General features: G+C 42.6%; 1 protein-coding gene across 6 annotated transcripts in view; it reads right to left on the reverse strand.

Annotated features, from left to right (window-relative positions):
- Positions 1 to 497: 497 nt before the first annotated feature.
- Positions 498 to 15,812, reverse strand: part of xpnpep1 (X-prolyl aminopeptidase (aminopeptidase P) 1, soluble) — a 96,031-nt gene continuing 80,716 nt past the window's right edge. For 5 of the 6 annotated variants that reach the window (XM_078223193.1, XM_078223194.1, XM_078223192.1 and 2 more), the window contains 3 exons: positions 13,885 to 13,961; positions 4,710 to 4,808; positions 498 to 1,307 (listed from right to left, as the gene is read on the reverse strand). In XM_078223193.1, coding sequence (XP_078079319.1) covers positions 1,185 to 1,307; positions 4,710 to 4,808; positions 13,885 to 13,961 — 299 coding nt within the window. In that variant the 3' untranslated portion in view covers positions 498 to 1,184. The remainder of the gene's footprint in view (positions 1,308 to 4,709; positions 4,809 to 13,884; positions 13,962 to 15,812) is intronic. The other variant, XR_013498971.1, reaches the window with a different exon arrangement.

Below are 15,812 nucleotides of genomic sequence, written 5' to 3' on the forward strand. Positions count from 1 at the left end.
ATGTTTTCATATTTCCAATTCATTCAATCATTTATAAAGATTACTCTTGCAGCAAAGATGCCTTTCAAAGTTATCCACTGTTTGAATTTGGCCAATTTTTAAGCTCACCCACAACAGCAACAATTTGCCTTTATGAAGCGCCTTTAACATAGTAAAGTGTTCCGAGACAGTTCCCAGGAGCAAATTGGAGAAGCGCAGTGATCTCGAAGGGTTGTAGGGTTGGACGTAGTCACAGAGATGGCGGGCAAACATCCTTCAATTTATAAAACAAATCTCTCTCTGCACTTCTCCAATTTGTTCCTGTGAAGTGCCTTGGAACATTTTACTATGTTAAAGACACTACATAAATGCAAGTTGGGGTGGGTGAGCTTAAAAACTGACTATATTCAAACACTGGGTGACTTGAGAGACAACTTTAATGAAGCTGTAATATTTATGGACAAAATATCCTCCAAGCGGTAAAGCAGTCAAAACAGTTGATGAAAAATACATAAAAACACCTTTAAAGAAAAATTTATTTCATCATATAAAGACAGCGGGCCAAGAATTAATCTAAATTACAATGCTACAGAATATTAATTTACCATAAGACATAGGGGCAGAATTAGGCCATTCGGCCCATCAAGTCTGTTCTGCCATTCAATCATGGCTGATATCATTTTCATCCCCATTCTCCTGCCTTCTCCCCATAGCCCTTGATCCCCTTATTGATCAAGAACCTATCTATCTCTGTCTTGAAGACACTCATTGACCTGGCCTCCACACCCTTCTGTGGCAATGAGTTCCACAATGTGGAGATGTCGGTGTCGGACTGGGGTGGGCACGGTAAGAAGTCTCACAACATCGGGTCAAAGTCCAACAGGTTTATTTGGAATCACGAGCTCTCGGAGCGCTGCTCCTTCCTCACCTGATGAAGGAGCGGCGCTCCGAAAGCTCGTGATTCCAAATAAACCTGTTGGACTTTAACCTAGTGTTGTGAGACTTCTTACCATGAGTTCCAGATTCACCACCCTCTGGCTGAAGAAATTCCTCCTCCAAGTACAAAGTAATAGCGCACCATTAAATATTTTATTTGTAACAATTACATTCTAAATCTGAAGGGGACATCATTGCAGTTTCAGTTATTATATTGAAGGTGTTCTGTTCTCTGCCAAGGTTTCCTTTAGTCGACAGACTTCCTTTTGTTAATCAGCGATTGGTTGCGTTTCCTTGAGGAGCCACTGCAGAGCCTCCGGTCTTCCCTGCTTCTCCAGTTCTGCTCCAGTCACTTCTCTGCAACGCTTATGATAGAGGTTGATCCAATCGCGCTGAAGGACATTGATGAAAGTGACGTTATTCATCATCAGATTAAACCCATAACAAACAAAGCTGCTGAGTGATTGCATCGCTGGAGATCCGTTGGAAGCACCAGCAGAAGCCGATGCCTGAGACAACTGAGAAATGAAAATTCACACTTTGGTGCGTGGGATATGAAATTTCAGTGGGTGCGAGCACAAAGCCAGATGGGCCTCCCACACTCTAATGGGTGTCTGATGAATCTATAATTGCTCTAATCACATATGCATCCAGAGTGTGTACACTTTATGTCGAACAGTCGCACACATTACGGGGGATGAATCTGAAATTGCAAACTTGCACACCTGCTTAAATGCATTGCAGGGAGCAATATTAAGACTCTCTTTAATCCAATTATTTCTCTCTCAAAACCTGGAATGCTATTTTAGGAAGATAAAAATCCACAAGTTAAGCTCTTTGTATGTACTGGTCCTGTCATCCTCTCATTCTCCATCATTTTCTTAAACTAGGATAAATCAATCTGTCCAATACCTCCATTTCTAAAGAATTTTAAATCACTTTCCTTCTATCCTATTCATTTTATCTCTCACTGTTCAGTTTAAAAGTGGGATCTACTTCATGAATTTTCATAGACTGAAAATTAGCTTTGAAAGTAATTTCAATCAACTATTTAAAATTTCCATAAACTCTAATCTTGCCAGCGATCCCTGGGCACCCAAATTACTGAACCCACCCAAAACTGGATTATTTCAGCTCAAAGCTTTGTCACCTCGTCACTGCAACAAACTGTGTGCTCTGGTCACCAATTCCATCCCTCCCCTAGGCAACTTACTGTTGCTGAACCAGGCCCTGAAAACCCAACTGTAACTTGTTACATCTTAACATTAACATCCCCGAGATGAACACAGATTATCTATTTCCACCTCTGTTGTAGCGCCCGACTCCATTCCTGCTTCATCTTATCTGCTGCTGAACCCCTCATCCGTGCCTTTGTTACATAGAAATCAGAAACCCTACAGTGCAGAAGGAGGCCATTCGGCCCATCAAGTCTGCACTGACCACAATCCCACCCAACCCCTATCCCCGTATCCCCACTTATTTATCCTGCTAGTCCCCCTGCCATTATGGGTCAATTTATCCTGGCCAATCACCCTAACGCGCACATTTTTGGACTGTGGGAAGAAACCGGAGCACCCGGAGAAAACCCACGCAGACACGAGGAGAATGTGCAAACTTCACACAGACAGTGACGCAAGCCGAGAATCGAACCCGGGTCCCTGGCACCGTGAGGCAGCAGTGCTAACCACTGTGCCACTATGCCACCCAAGCAACCTCGAGACTTGACTATTCCAGCGCTCTCCTGGTCACCCTTCAGGAACTTGAGCCAGTTGCCAGTACCCCCATACACACCAAGTCCTGTTCCCCTAGCCCCCATGTGCTCACAATCAATCAATAATGGCACTCAGGGTGTGGCAATGCTATAATTTTCAAACTCTCATCTTCATTTTCAATTCTCTCTGTTGCCTCATCGGTCTAATTACTGTAGTCTCCTCTACCCCAGCAAGTCTCCAAAATCTCTGCACTCCTTAATTTTGGCATCCACGATTTTAATTTCTCCACCACTGGCAGCCATGTCTCCAGCAGTCTGAGACCCAGGCTATAGAATTCTTTCTTTAAATCTCTCCTCCCTTAAGGCCTTCTTTAAAACCTAATTTTTCACCCAAACTCGTGGCTCAGCATCAAATTTGATTAATGGTTCTTATTCATTCATAGGACGCGAGTGTTGCTGGCAAGGAGAGCATTTATTGCCCATCCCTAGTTGCCCTCGAGAAGATGGTGGTGAGCTACCTGCTTGAACCGCTGCAGTCCATGTGGTGTAGGTAACCCACAGTGCTGTTACGGAGGGAGCTTCAGATTTTGACCCAGAGACAATGAAGGAACGACGATATATTTCCAAGGGTCAGGATGGTGTGTGGCTCGCTAGGGAACTTGCAGTTGATGGTCTTGTCATGCCTCTGCCACTCTTGCGGCACAGTGGCACAGTGGTTAGCACTGCTGCCTCACAGCACCAGGGACCCAGGTTCGATTCCCGGCTTGGGTCAGTCTGTGCGGAGTCTGCACGTTCTGCCCCGTGTCTGCGTGGGTTTCCTCCGGGTGCTCCAGTTTCCTCCCACAGTCCGACAGACGTGCTGGTTAGGCGCATTGGCCATGCTAAATTCTCTCTCTCAATGTATCCGAACAGGCGCCAGAGTGTGGCAACTAGGGGATTTTCACAGTAACCTCATTGCAGTGTTAATGTTAATGCCTACTTGTGACTAATAATAAATAAACCTTAACTTGTTATTTTAGGTCCAGAGGTTGTTGGTTTGGAAGGTGTTGTTGAAGCAGAACGGTGAGTTCCCGCAGTACATCTTAGAGATGGTAAAAACTGCTGCCATGCGTGCCAGTGGTGGAGGGAGTGAATGTTCAAGGTGGTGGATGTGATGGCAATCAATCGGGGGTGCTTTTTTTCTGGATAATGTTGGGCTTCTTGTGTTGACTAGTGCAGGCGAATGGAGAGCATTCAATCACACTCCTGACATGTGCCTTGTAGAAGGTGGACAAGCTTTGGGGAGGCAGGAGGAGGAGAGTTACTCAGTGCTTGTGATAATGCTCATGAAGCACTTTGGAATGTTTTTCTACATTAAAGGTGTTTTGTAAATGCAGGTTATTGACGTTAACTAAAGCCAATCAGTGGTACAAAGCTCTGCTTTACAGGATTTCGTTTTCACGTCAGCACTCCAGAAAGGAGTCGTATTGAACAGATTGGGTCTGTACTCGTTGGAGTTTAGAAGGCTGAGGGGTGATCTTATAGAGACATATAAGATAATGAAGGGGCTGGATAGGGTAGAGGTAGAGAGATCCTTTCCACTTAGAAGGGAAACCAGAACTAGAGGGCACAGCCTCAAAATAAGTGGGGGCCGGTTCAGAACAGAGTTGAGGGGGAACTTCTTCTCTCAGAGGGTGGTGAATCTCTGGAATTCTCTGCCCATTGAAGTGGTGGAGGCTACCTCGTTGAATATGTTTAAATCACGGGTAGATAGATTTCTGATCGATAAGGGAATTAAGGGATATGGGGAGCAGGCGGGTAAGTGGAACTGATTTGCTTCAGAACAGCCGTGATTTTGTTGAATGGCGGGGCAGGCTCAAGGGGCTAGATGGCCTGCTCCTGTTTCTTATGTTCTTATGTATTCTGTTGGAATGGCAACATCTGAATGCCGTGGTATTATGAACATGGCTGCACAGCCTCCACGATGGTCATACATTACAAGTGTCAACCACTGCCACTTGACAAGTGATTGTTTCAAAACAAGATGCATAATGGCAGGTAGAACCTCCTCTGTTCACTTCTAACAATTATAATGTAATCTCACCTCTTTTTTTGTGAGTAACTCAACGTTGATCATTTTGGTTTGAATTGGAACTAGTGTCAATGCTTCAAAACTCAGGCTCTCCTTATTCAGATATCGGTACTAAACAAAAATAAAATAAGAATTAATACGTCTTGTCCATGATCGCACACAAAGCTTACTGTTCCAAAAGTTATGTTAGTACATAACCGAAGCATTAAAAGACAGATTCGAGAACAGGTCATGTCAATTACCCAAAGTCACAATGAAGTGATTTGAGTGATAAATCTGTAATTTCATCAGCTGGCCAAACATGTACTGAACTATTTGAAAAAGCACATTTTTAAAGGCAAGAAAAAACACTAATTAAGGATGGCTGCCACAAGTTACATGACATCTGGCAATATCAATTGATCATGTTTCTAGAAAGTTTGAATGTGGAATTACAATTCAAACTTTGCGATTTGAAATGAGACAGAACAAATTATTTAAAAGTTCAAGGCCACCTTTCAAAGTGAAGGTGAAAACGCAAGCAAATCACTCTGAGGGGATATTTCCTACAAGTCAAACGTTCATCAAACCTCGTCACTGGCTAAGGAAGAGACATTAAAATACAAAGTGATGGATGTTGAAACAATGGCTGCCACACACAGACTGATCCAAAACTCCTTGGAAATACACACTGGGTGAAGCATAACAGACAAACTGTCAGCCACTGCAAGGAATCTGTAAGTGTCAAGAAAGTTTTCAGCTGAGGAAACAGCCCGAAATGCTGTGTTCTTTTCCTCTCTTTCGGAAAAAGTGTGAATCACCCAACTTGAGAAGTCAATTACCAGAAACTAACAAGTGAACTGAGATCTCGCAATGATTGAAACACCTTTTACATCTAATCACACCAAAGGAACCAGCCAACCTAAATCAGATGCAACATTTAAAATCTATGCCTCAAGGAAAATCAAAAGACACTTAACCATTTACCCTTTTTTTTTAATTGGGATCTACCTTCCCTTACTTCTGATACCTGTGTGAGATGTCACATTCTTACTATCTTTTTTCTCAGGTTTACTGGTCAATTATAAATTTGTTCTTTCTTTAACTTGAAAGAAAATCGGCTCCTTATTGATCAGCACGTAAATAGTTGAATATCTTTGCGTTTGGAAACGGCATATCTTCGTGAAAAAGAAACTTAAATCTTTGTTGTGATAAACCAAGGAGGTTGAATTGAGGGGAACCAGTTCACTCCATCTCGCCTGGCCAATAAGAATAGAGTATATCAAGCTGAAATGATGTTGTAGACACCTAAATACAAATCATACTATCCTTTGTTAAATCTTTGAATAAACTCTAAATATCTTTCTATTGATCCCAACTCCACGAGAGCTCACTAATCTCATTGCAGAACAAGATTCCAGCCATTATGATACCTGCATAGTACATATTTTTGTTGCATTTACCTACAAGTAAATTCAAGTGACTGACTCATCTTTGATATTAGTTGCACCTACGACATATCTGCCACATTAAACTAATTGAATGCTGAGTATGAGATGCTGGCAGCCAGAGTCTCTAGGTTTCCTGACTAGCTTTAAGTAACAAATCATTGCTGAAATAACTGTAGCGCCGTGATAGAAAGTGCAGATCTCAGTAAGGTCAAAGGGTGCTGAGCAGAAGGCCAAGTTAATGCTGAACAAAGGCAAATATTCTTAATGTTATTCTCCGAGTTTTCCCTTTGCTGCTCGAGTGAGAGACAAACGCAAAACCAATCCGTGAAAACATTACCTCAGTGAGCAAGTGGTCAATCAATGGAACAAGCTCCCTAAGGAGACAGCGAAAGAAGTTACCATTAATTATTTCAAACGAAAATTAGATAAATTTCTGTCAGAAAATAATATTTTGGGGATGGAGTCCGAGTAATCTGTGACATGATATGGTAAGTATATCCAGCTTGGGAAGAGCATGTGACATTGGGCCTATTGCTCTCAAAGCTTTCCATCACTGGGGTTTTCCTCGTGTAGTCTGTTGTAAAACAGCTTAATAGAGACTGATTTCTATGAATCAGAAACTTAATTTTCATTGTGTATCACCAGGACGACAGAAGACAAACTAGATGGGCTACAGTCTTCCTAAGTTTCTATCTTTTCTGATGATGGCAGCCAGTGCTGGGGCCCTCAGCGAGTCGCCAGGCCTCTTGTGTGAAGAGTGTGAAAGTGGGAAAATTGGGTCATTTGACCTTGGGAAGCAGGAAAGCCAAATCCCACGTCATCGATCGGCATTCACAGCACAGGAATACACTTCTAACAAAAGTCTCGGAATTTTACTCAGAAATAAGTACCTTTGGCTGATTCTTCCCTTTGCTGAGTTGGGTGACCATCAGATACTTCCGCTCACAATACAGGCTGACAAGCGATCCATAAAGGTTTTAACAAAACCCTTCCATTCTAACCAGTTACATTTCGAACACAAATTAGAGGACAGGTGAGGGAAGAGATAGCGGAATAATTACACTCTGGTAGCAAACCTTTTGATTACAAGTTCACTACTTAATGAGGAGGGGCACTGGAGTCTTTTTAAGCACAATCTATGTTAGATTCATAGAATCCCTACAATGCAGAAGGAGGCCATTTGCCCATTGAGCCCGTACTGATCACAATCCCACCCAGGCCCTGTACCCATAACCCTCCTTATTTACTAACCCCCTGACACTAAGGGGCAATTTAGCATGGCCAATCAACCTAACCCGCACATCTTTGGAGTGTGGGAGGAAACCGGAGCACCCGGGGGAAACCCATGCAGACACGGGGAGAACGTGCAGACTCCACACAGACAGTGACCCAAGCCGGGAATTGAACCCGGGTCCCTGGCGTGGTGAGGCAGCAGTGCTAACCACTGTGCCTTTCCAGCACCACCATTCTGATCTTTAATGTAGAACTACCAAAGAACAGACTGCGGGAAACACATGCCATGTTAGACAGAAACTGAGAGAGAAAGATACAGAATGGAATTGGCAGAATGGACCCGGTGAACCACAGTATCTGGAACGTCAGTTTGTTTCCCACTTTACTGCTGTGCATTTCCAGCAACTTATATCCAGCAATTACTTTCAATATTTTGAGATTTCCAAATATCCTGGGCTTTTCTTTTTATTTTATTGACAGAGAGGAAAAAAAAACATCAGTGTAAAACATGATATTTTTGTCACACATTCAATGATAAGACAAAAGCCAGAGGCAAATATTATAAAAGAAACGCAAAATCACTCCTCCGGGGCCAGTGTCCCTTCACCAAATTCAGATTTATTTTACAAAGTCGGCCACACGCAGATAGGTACTTACCCGTACAGAGTATAAAGCCGGAGTGCTAGTAACCCTGACACTCCACATTTCATACACCTGCAGGGCTCTCTAATTGGGAATGCCATTACTGTCTCAATCAGGGAGCTCATATTCTAAGAGGCCCACATCAAGGGCCTCATTAAAGTCATTACCGAGTGCGGAGAGGTTAGAAATTGGAGCATGAGCAGACAACACTTAAAATTACAATTACTTTGTTCGGGTAATAACCAAGGAAAACATGAACAACCTGTTCTCCCTAAACAGTGATAGTTGAGGCAAAATAAATGGCTCATAACAAATAAATTGGTCAGCTGATAGTTATCTTAAGGAGAACAGATTGCAACTTGTGGTGGTTAGAAGTGTCCTGAAAGGGTCCATGTTAAAGCTATTGCTACTTCCACAACATTAATAATCTACCAATAAAAAGCATTGAATATCTGCGCTGGAATGTTTGTTGTCAGATTTGATACAAGAGTATTTTAAAGTTTATTTATTAGTCACAAGTAAGGCTTACATTAACACTGCAATGAAGTTACTGTGAAATTCCCCCAGTTACCACACTCCGGCGCCTGTTCGGGTCAATGCACCTAACCAGCACGTCTTTCGGACTGTGGGAGGAAACTGGAGCGCCCGGAGCAAACCTACGCAGACACGGGGAGAACGTGCAAACTCCACACAGACCGTGACCCAAGCCGGGAATTGAACCTGGGATCCTGGCGCTGGGAGGCAGCTGTGCTAACCTCTGTGCCGCCCAAGGTAGCTATCCACAATACCCAAGACAGATTGAAAAAGATCTGCACTGAAGTGTGGCATGATTTGGTAAAAATCAGTCAAAAGAAACAGTTTCAAATCAATGGGATAATTGCTCAGCGGCCAATTACATTTGCGCGGCATTCAGACACGCAGAGTAGGAGCGCCTCAATTTCAACTTCAGTCTGAATTCTTGGCCATGCCCAGTGAGCAGTCATTGGAAGCCTACATCATAGCGGGCCTCGTGGGGTTTGCGTGCGTCTGCGTGAAGTTTTGCCCTCCACAGTCCACCAAACACTGGCCGAGCCACCTCTTGTGTAGGATGGTGGAAAGCTAACAGTGGCTTTGGAGTTTGCATGAGTAACATGCCACTGTCTCCAGGAGGAGGAGTATATGCAACAAATAAAAGTGGATCGCGATGATTTAAATCAAAATGAACTAACTAAAATAAAAATGGCGATTTTTGTTTTTTTCATTCAAATTCTTGGCGGTCAGATAGGCTCCAGCTTTGCACTGGGCCGCAATTATACCAATTCTTTAAAAAAACATGTAATATGGGGCGGCATGGTGGCACAGTGGTTTTAGCAATGCTGCCTCACAGCTCCAGGGACCCAGATTCAATTCCAGCCTTGGATGACTGCTCCTCAACCTGAGTGTGAGGTGATAGTCAGTAATGAGGAACAGAATGTTTATCAGTGATTCTGGTGATGCCCTATCCTACAGCGTGAAATTAGTGAGGTGTATAACGCAAGAATGAGATTGAATTTTGCTCATTTGTCATTTATAATTATCCGGTGGCTCTGCAATACAAAGTATTCCACAGTGGCAAGCACTGCTGCCTCACAGCTCCAGGGACCAGGGATTAATTCCAGCCGTGGGTGATTGTCTGTGTACAGTTTGCACATTCTCCCCATGTCTGCGTGGGTTTCCCTCGGGTGCTCCAGTATCCTCCCGCAGTCCAAAGATAGGCAGGTTAGGTTGACTGGCCATGCTAAATTGTGCCTTAGTGTCCAAAGATGTATTGGTTAGGGAAATTAGCAGGGTAAATATGTGGGGTTACGGGGATAGGATCTGGGTAAGATGCTCTGTTGGAGAATTGGTGCAGACTCGATGGGCCAAATGGTCTCCTTCTGCACTATAGGGATTCTATGATTCTATGAATTTCTTGTTTTGCCTATGTAATTTTTGCCTTATGTTTTGTCTTTATAGCTACAAGATCATTGATTTTTAAATGGTTTGAAAATAATCAATAAATAATGGAGGTCACTGATTGTTTTGCTATTTAATCGAAGGTTAAATTCAGGCACAATAAATCTCAGATTTAGTTGCATCGGGAAGTTTAACACAGGCGCACACCTAGATAATATTTGCTGAAAAGCCTTGAAACATGTACTCTGAAAATAATATTTTTTGACTGCTACCAAGCCTCAATCCCACTGTCTCGCCTCATCATTCCTCCAAATGTCTTTAGAAACATATCCGCTGACCTATTTTAGGGTGACCCCTATAAAGTATTTTTAAAATACTGAGGCTAGAATTAATCTATTGTATCTTCTGTACTGGGTATAGAGCAAAGGGTAACTGTGTGACAGTGTTTGCTACGTAAGGTGCAATGATAAATGCTTGGAAAAATAAAATGGATTCAATCGTAGCATGTTAAATTACTGGAAGTTGGACAACCTGAAGTAATTCATGAGGCCACACAAGTTAATGAGAACAGGCAGGCCATCCTAGACCACAATGCTCAATTCAACATTGATGCTGTGAGCTTCACTGCAGGGTTCTTTGTTTATAACCGCAGGTATTTTTAACCCTTTTACAGCAATTATAATCAATTTGACTTCTTGTGTGTGTTGCACACAAGTAGCTGCTATAAAAAAAATTTATGTTTAAGGGAATGTTTTAAAATTCAGGTTTTTTTGGCTACAGTCAGTTTGTGTGGAGGGAATGTAGCTCAGAATCTGGGAGAGCAGGATAATCACTCATTTTAGCCATGTAGACTTTACTTAGGATAGAGTTAATGGATTTTTGTTTATAGATGAAAATTTTCCCTGGGGTTTTTAATTAGGTTGATTGATAGGGTCATGTGATAATGTGACTAATGGGAGGAGCTAGGTTTGCAGCAGAGAAACAGCTTTCAGTTCTGGCTGGGGTTGTTTAAAGACGGAGGTCTGCAAGCTGCTCTGAAACTCAAAATCTCTTTGAAAGCCCCAAGACGATTAACAAATGTTAAAGCAAGAATGCTTGGGTTGGTAACTGTAGTTACTTAAAAAGTAGATTTGATCTATGCATTAATGAGGCTTATTTGGAACTGAAACAGTGATATGTCAAAAATGAAAATTGTTACCTTTCATTTTTTAAACTATTGTTCAGCTGTTAAAAGTTAAGTGGCTTCATAGAGTTATACTTAAACTGTGTTACTAAATAAGGTTTGTTTTACTATAAAAGATCCCTAATTTGTCAGCAGATTTACTCTTGGAATGAAGCATCCTATCTTTACATTTATGCAAAAATAGAAAAATTGTTAGGGTCTAGTCTAGTTTCCTATTGCAATTTGGGATTCTGGTCCAACCCCCTAACATGTGCCAGAGGTCTCTGATTCATTCAGAGAATGCTGCATGGTAGCAAAATGTTATTGGGTCAGATTTCAGAATCGACAGTGAACAAACAGCCCCAGCCATTCATTGCACTTAACCAGAGTCTTGCTATGGGTTTTTGTGTTGGAACTTGCTGTGATTAGAGAACCATTTCAGCATGCCGGCTTTTACAGGGGATCTGTCAGAACAGAGCAAGCAACTGGGTATGTCCTTAACCGATCAGACTGAAGAATCCTTACAGAGTCAGGTAAAGTCTGAACAGGAATGTTTCAGTTCGAATACTTAATTCAATGTCAAATTCGTACAAAAAGCAAAGGGAAGGAAAGAAAACCAGGATTGAGTGGGGAGATAAAAAATCATAGAATCATAGAAACCCTACAGTACAGAAAGAGGCCATTCGGCCCATCGAGTCTGCACCGACCACAATCCCACCCAGGCCCTACCCCCATATCCCTACATATTTTACCCACTAATCCCTCTAACCTACACATCTCAGGACACTAAGGGGCAATTTAAGCATGGCCAATCAACCTAACCCGCACATCTTTGGAATGTGGGAGGAAACCGGAGCACCCGGAGGAAACCCACGCATACACGAGGAGAATGTGCAAACTCCACACAGACAGACTCCACAAAAGACAAGAGTAAAAAAAAATCTTCAACAATAATTAAAAGCTGAAGGAATGAGACTTTGCACTTCAATTCCAAGTCTACTGTGGGATTGAGGCTACTGGAGCAGCAGGGAAACTCGGACAGAAACTTCCCGATTTCCACGTTTAGTTGCACACACGCAGTCACCAGAGGTTGCTGTAAAATGTACTGTTAAATAACGGTGAGCGTTGATGGCTTTACCACTATTTATACAGCAAGATCTGGTTCATTGCCTAACATAGATCAAAGCTGTTGTTGCAGATTTTGTTCGAATGCAAAATACTGGTCTGTGGAAGCAATGCTGCTCATGAAATTGGAGTTAACTTAAGGGCAGCACGGTGGCACAGTGGTTAGCAGTGCTGCCTCACAGCGCCAGGGACCCGGGTTCAGTTCCCGGCTTGGGTCACTGTCTGTGTGGAGTCTGCGCATTCTCCCCGTGTCTGCGTGGGTTTCCTCCGGGTGCTCCGGTTTCTTCCCACAAGATAAAAGACGTGCTGGTTAGGTGCATTGGCCATGCTAAATTCTTCCTCAGTGTAGCCGAACTGGTGCTGGAGTGTGGCGACTAGGGGATTTTCACAGTAACTTCATTGCAGTGTTAATGTAAGCCGACTTGTGACACTAATAAATAAACTGTAAAACTTTGGATTCGGTACGATACAGCTTCTATACTCAGGTACACGAGACTGTCCTATTATGGACTTTCATTGAGATAATATCTAGTTCAGCAAGAACCATAATTGGTCTAATCAGGTGGTTAAAATATTTAATTAGAATATCATAGAACCTATCACAATGTAATTCATTTTAGAAGAGACAGAATCAAGAATGAGCTTTCTGTTCTTTTTTGTCAAGTTTAATGGGTTCATAAGGCAGGAATTTTCAGCCCTGCCCAAAACCAGATATTCCCACCCGAGGTGTACGGACCTTTTAATTGTCCATTAAATTGTCTGTCCTACCCACGGCAGGCGGGATCATAAAATTTACCCCAAATCTTGTTTTAAGAGACTGGGAGATTCGGCGTGCTAGTTCACCTTTCTTACACTTCTGGGGTCTGATTTCAACGGCACAGTGGTTAGCACTGCTGTCTCACAGCTCCAGGGACCTGGGTTCGATTCCCGGCTTGGGTGACTGTCTGTGTGGCGTTTGCACGTTCTCCCCGTGTCTGCGTGGGTTTCCTCCGGGTGCTCCGGTTTCCTCCCACAGGCCAAAGATGCATGGGTTAGGTTGATTGGCCATGCTAAATTGGTCATAGTTTCCCAGGATGTGTAGGTTGGAGGGATTAGTGAGGTAAACGTGTGGAGTGTGGGGAAAGGGCCTGGGGTGGGGTTGTTATCGGTGCAGACTCGATGGGCCAAATGGCCTTCTTCTGCACTGTAGGGGTCCTATTTCTATTTCAAATCCAACTCAGTCCAATTACGGGCGAAAGGCTCTCTTTTAACTCACCAAGAGAAAGCTTGGGCGGCCTCAGAACTATTTCCTCTGCAAGTAAGACTAAACCGGTCAAAACAATCCTTGCATTAAGTAAGCCATCAACTTCAGGAGTCATACAGATGGCAGCTGCAGGAAATGGAAATATGAAACAGTGCGAGGTGACCTGTACGCAACCCAGGCTGCAGCTGAACGAGAGCTGCTTAATGGGAGTGCAACGTCAAACAGAGCAAGATGCTCTCTTCCCCCAACACCTTCATACTTGACTGCAATTGAACACATTCCAAGTTCTTTTTAAAAATAAGGCAGATCCTACCAAGGGGACTAAATAGACTTGGCTAACATCCAGAAGAGATGAAGAGTCCAGTCAAGAGGATTCCAGTTAGGGTCCACATTTGCAAAGTATGAAACGAGAAGGAAATACAGAGGCTGATAATCTACCTTGGTTTTCACAGGAACTACAAGCATAATGCTTTCAATCCGTATTCCAAAACTGCCATCTTCATAATAGCCAGGCTCTAAAAATAAAGAGAGATTTATCAGTTAATGTCCTACAGATATCAAAACACTGTATCCATTAGTTATGTCAGATGGCTGTTACTGCATGAAGTGCAAAAGGAGTATTGCTAATTCATTTTTAATGTGTTGTCTCATTTCCTCACTATTAGCTTTGATAACAATGAAACAAACCGGTTTTTTAAGGTCTTACTGAGCTATACATTATGGTCTTTTCAAAGCACTCCTTCCCATGATAGGATTCCTCCTGTAACATGAATTTTAATCATTATTGCTCATATAATTAAGCAATCAGTGGTGTCTAGCTGGGAAAAGGAATGAAATGCAAAAACAAAACTGGGAAGAGACTGGTTTTTGATGACTGCTGCATTAACAGTTCACCATTTGTATTAAATTTTCTCCCATGTCTTTGGTACATTAATGCATCACTCTGCAACATACTATTAATTTGCAAAGTTGTGCCATGTCATAAAGTAGAATATATTATCGACATTGAATATCAAAACTCCGTGACTCAGCCTCCAAGAGCTTAATCAGACACTGGATTGAAAAGACATCAAAACATTCGAGCCCCGCAACTATTCCATATCTTAGAGAAGGAAAGGTTTGCAAGATCAGTAACACATACTCCTTCAAGTCAGGGTTTCTCTGATAGTAACTACAAATTGGAATGCCCGGGAAAAAGTCTGAGATCACGTACCAATCGACCCCAGAATAGGTTCTTCCCAGCTGCCATCAGGCTTTTGAATGGACCTACCTTATATTAATCTGATCTTTCACTACACCCTAGCTGTGACTGCAACACTATATTCTGCACCCTCTCCTTTCCTTCTCCCCTATGTACCCTACGAACGGTATGCTTTGTCTGTATAGAAACAATAATTTCCACTGTGTCCCAATACATGTGACAATAATAAATCAAATAACCCGTCTGGTTGTAGGAAGAGATTGAAAATAGAAGGTAAAGATAAACAGAAAGAACAGTGGAGAATATAAACTTATTAGAAAGATAATCCCTGGGCTGCTCTAAATCCCCTCTTGTGACTATTTCATAATAGTTGCCATAGTACTGTGGTGGCGATTGAACCCAAGGGTCACCACACCTCAGGCAAGGATCAAGGTTGAGAAGGCGGGGACTTCACAAATAACCGCAGCTGGTACAGGAATTGAACCCACACTGTTGGCATTGCTCTGCACCATGAACCAGCCGTCCAGCCAACTGAGCTAACCGACCCCCAATATAACAGGACTAAGCAGCAGGTGTCATATCCAAAAAAGATAGAGCTGGAGTCAATCTTCACTCAGTCTAACATAAAAGCAAAATACGGCAGATTCTGGAAACCTGTCTCAGTCTAACATTTGCTGAGATTGTGAAACATTACAAAGTAGGACCTCCTAACTCCAACTGTGCCACAGTTAGGTGTCTCTCTCTAAATGTGCTTGGGAAACCCACAATTAATGCTCTCCACCTGCATATAATTAAACACAAATTATATACAATAGACAGTAGATCCCACAAGTCTCAATGTGGCCCAAGGAGAGCAAGAAAGTGACGGTGAGAAGATATCAAAACTATAAATTACAACGGTGTCATTGGAGAATATTACCCTCCATCTTGTGTGCAAAGCAATATACTTCATTTAATGTCTCTTCGTAAGCATTCACTGTGTCCTCCAACAAGATATGAAAGTGTTTGTTTGTCATAAGGATTATTAACAGATGGGGCGGCACGGTAGCACAGTGGTTAGCACTGCTGCTTCACAGCTCCAGGGACCTGGGTTCGATTCCCGGCTCGGGTCACTGTCTGTGTGGAGTTTGCACATTCTCCTCGTGTTTGCGTGGGTTTCCTCCGG

This window comes from Mustelus asterias, chromosome 11 (assembly GCF_964213995.1).
Source record: "Mustelus asterias chromosome 11, sMusAst1.hap1.1, whole genome shotgun sequence".
NCBI lineage: Eukaryota > Metazoa > Chordata > Chondrichthyes > Carcharhiniformes > Triakidae > Mustelus > Mustelus asterias.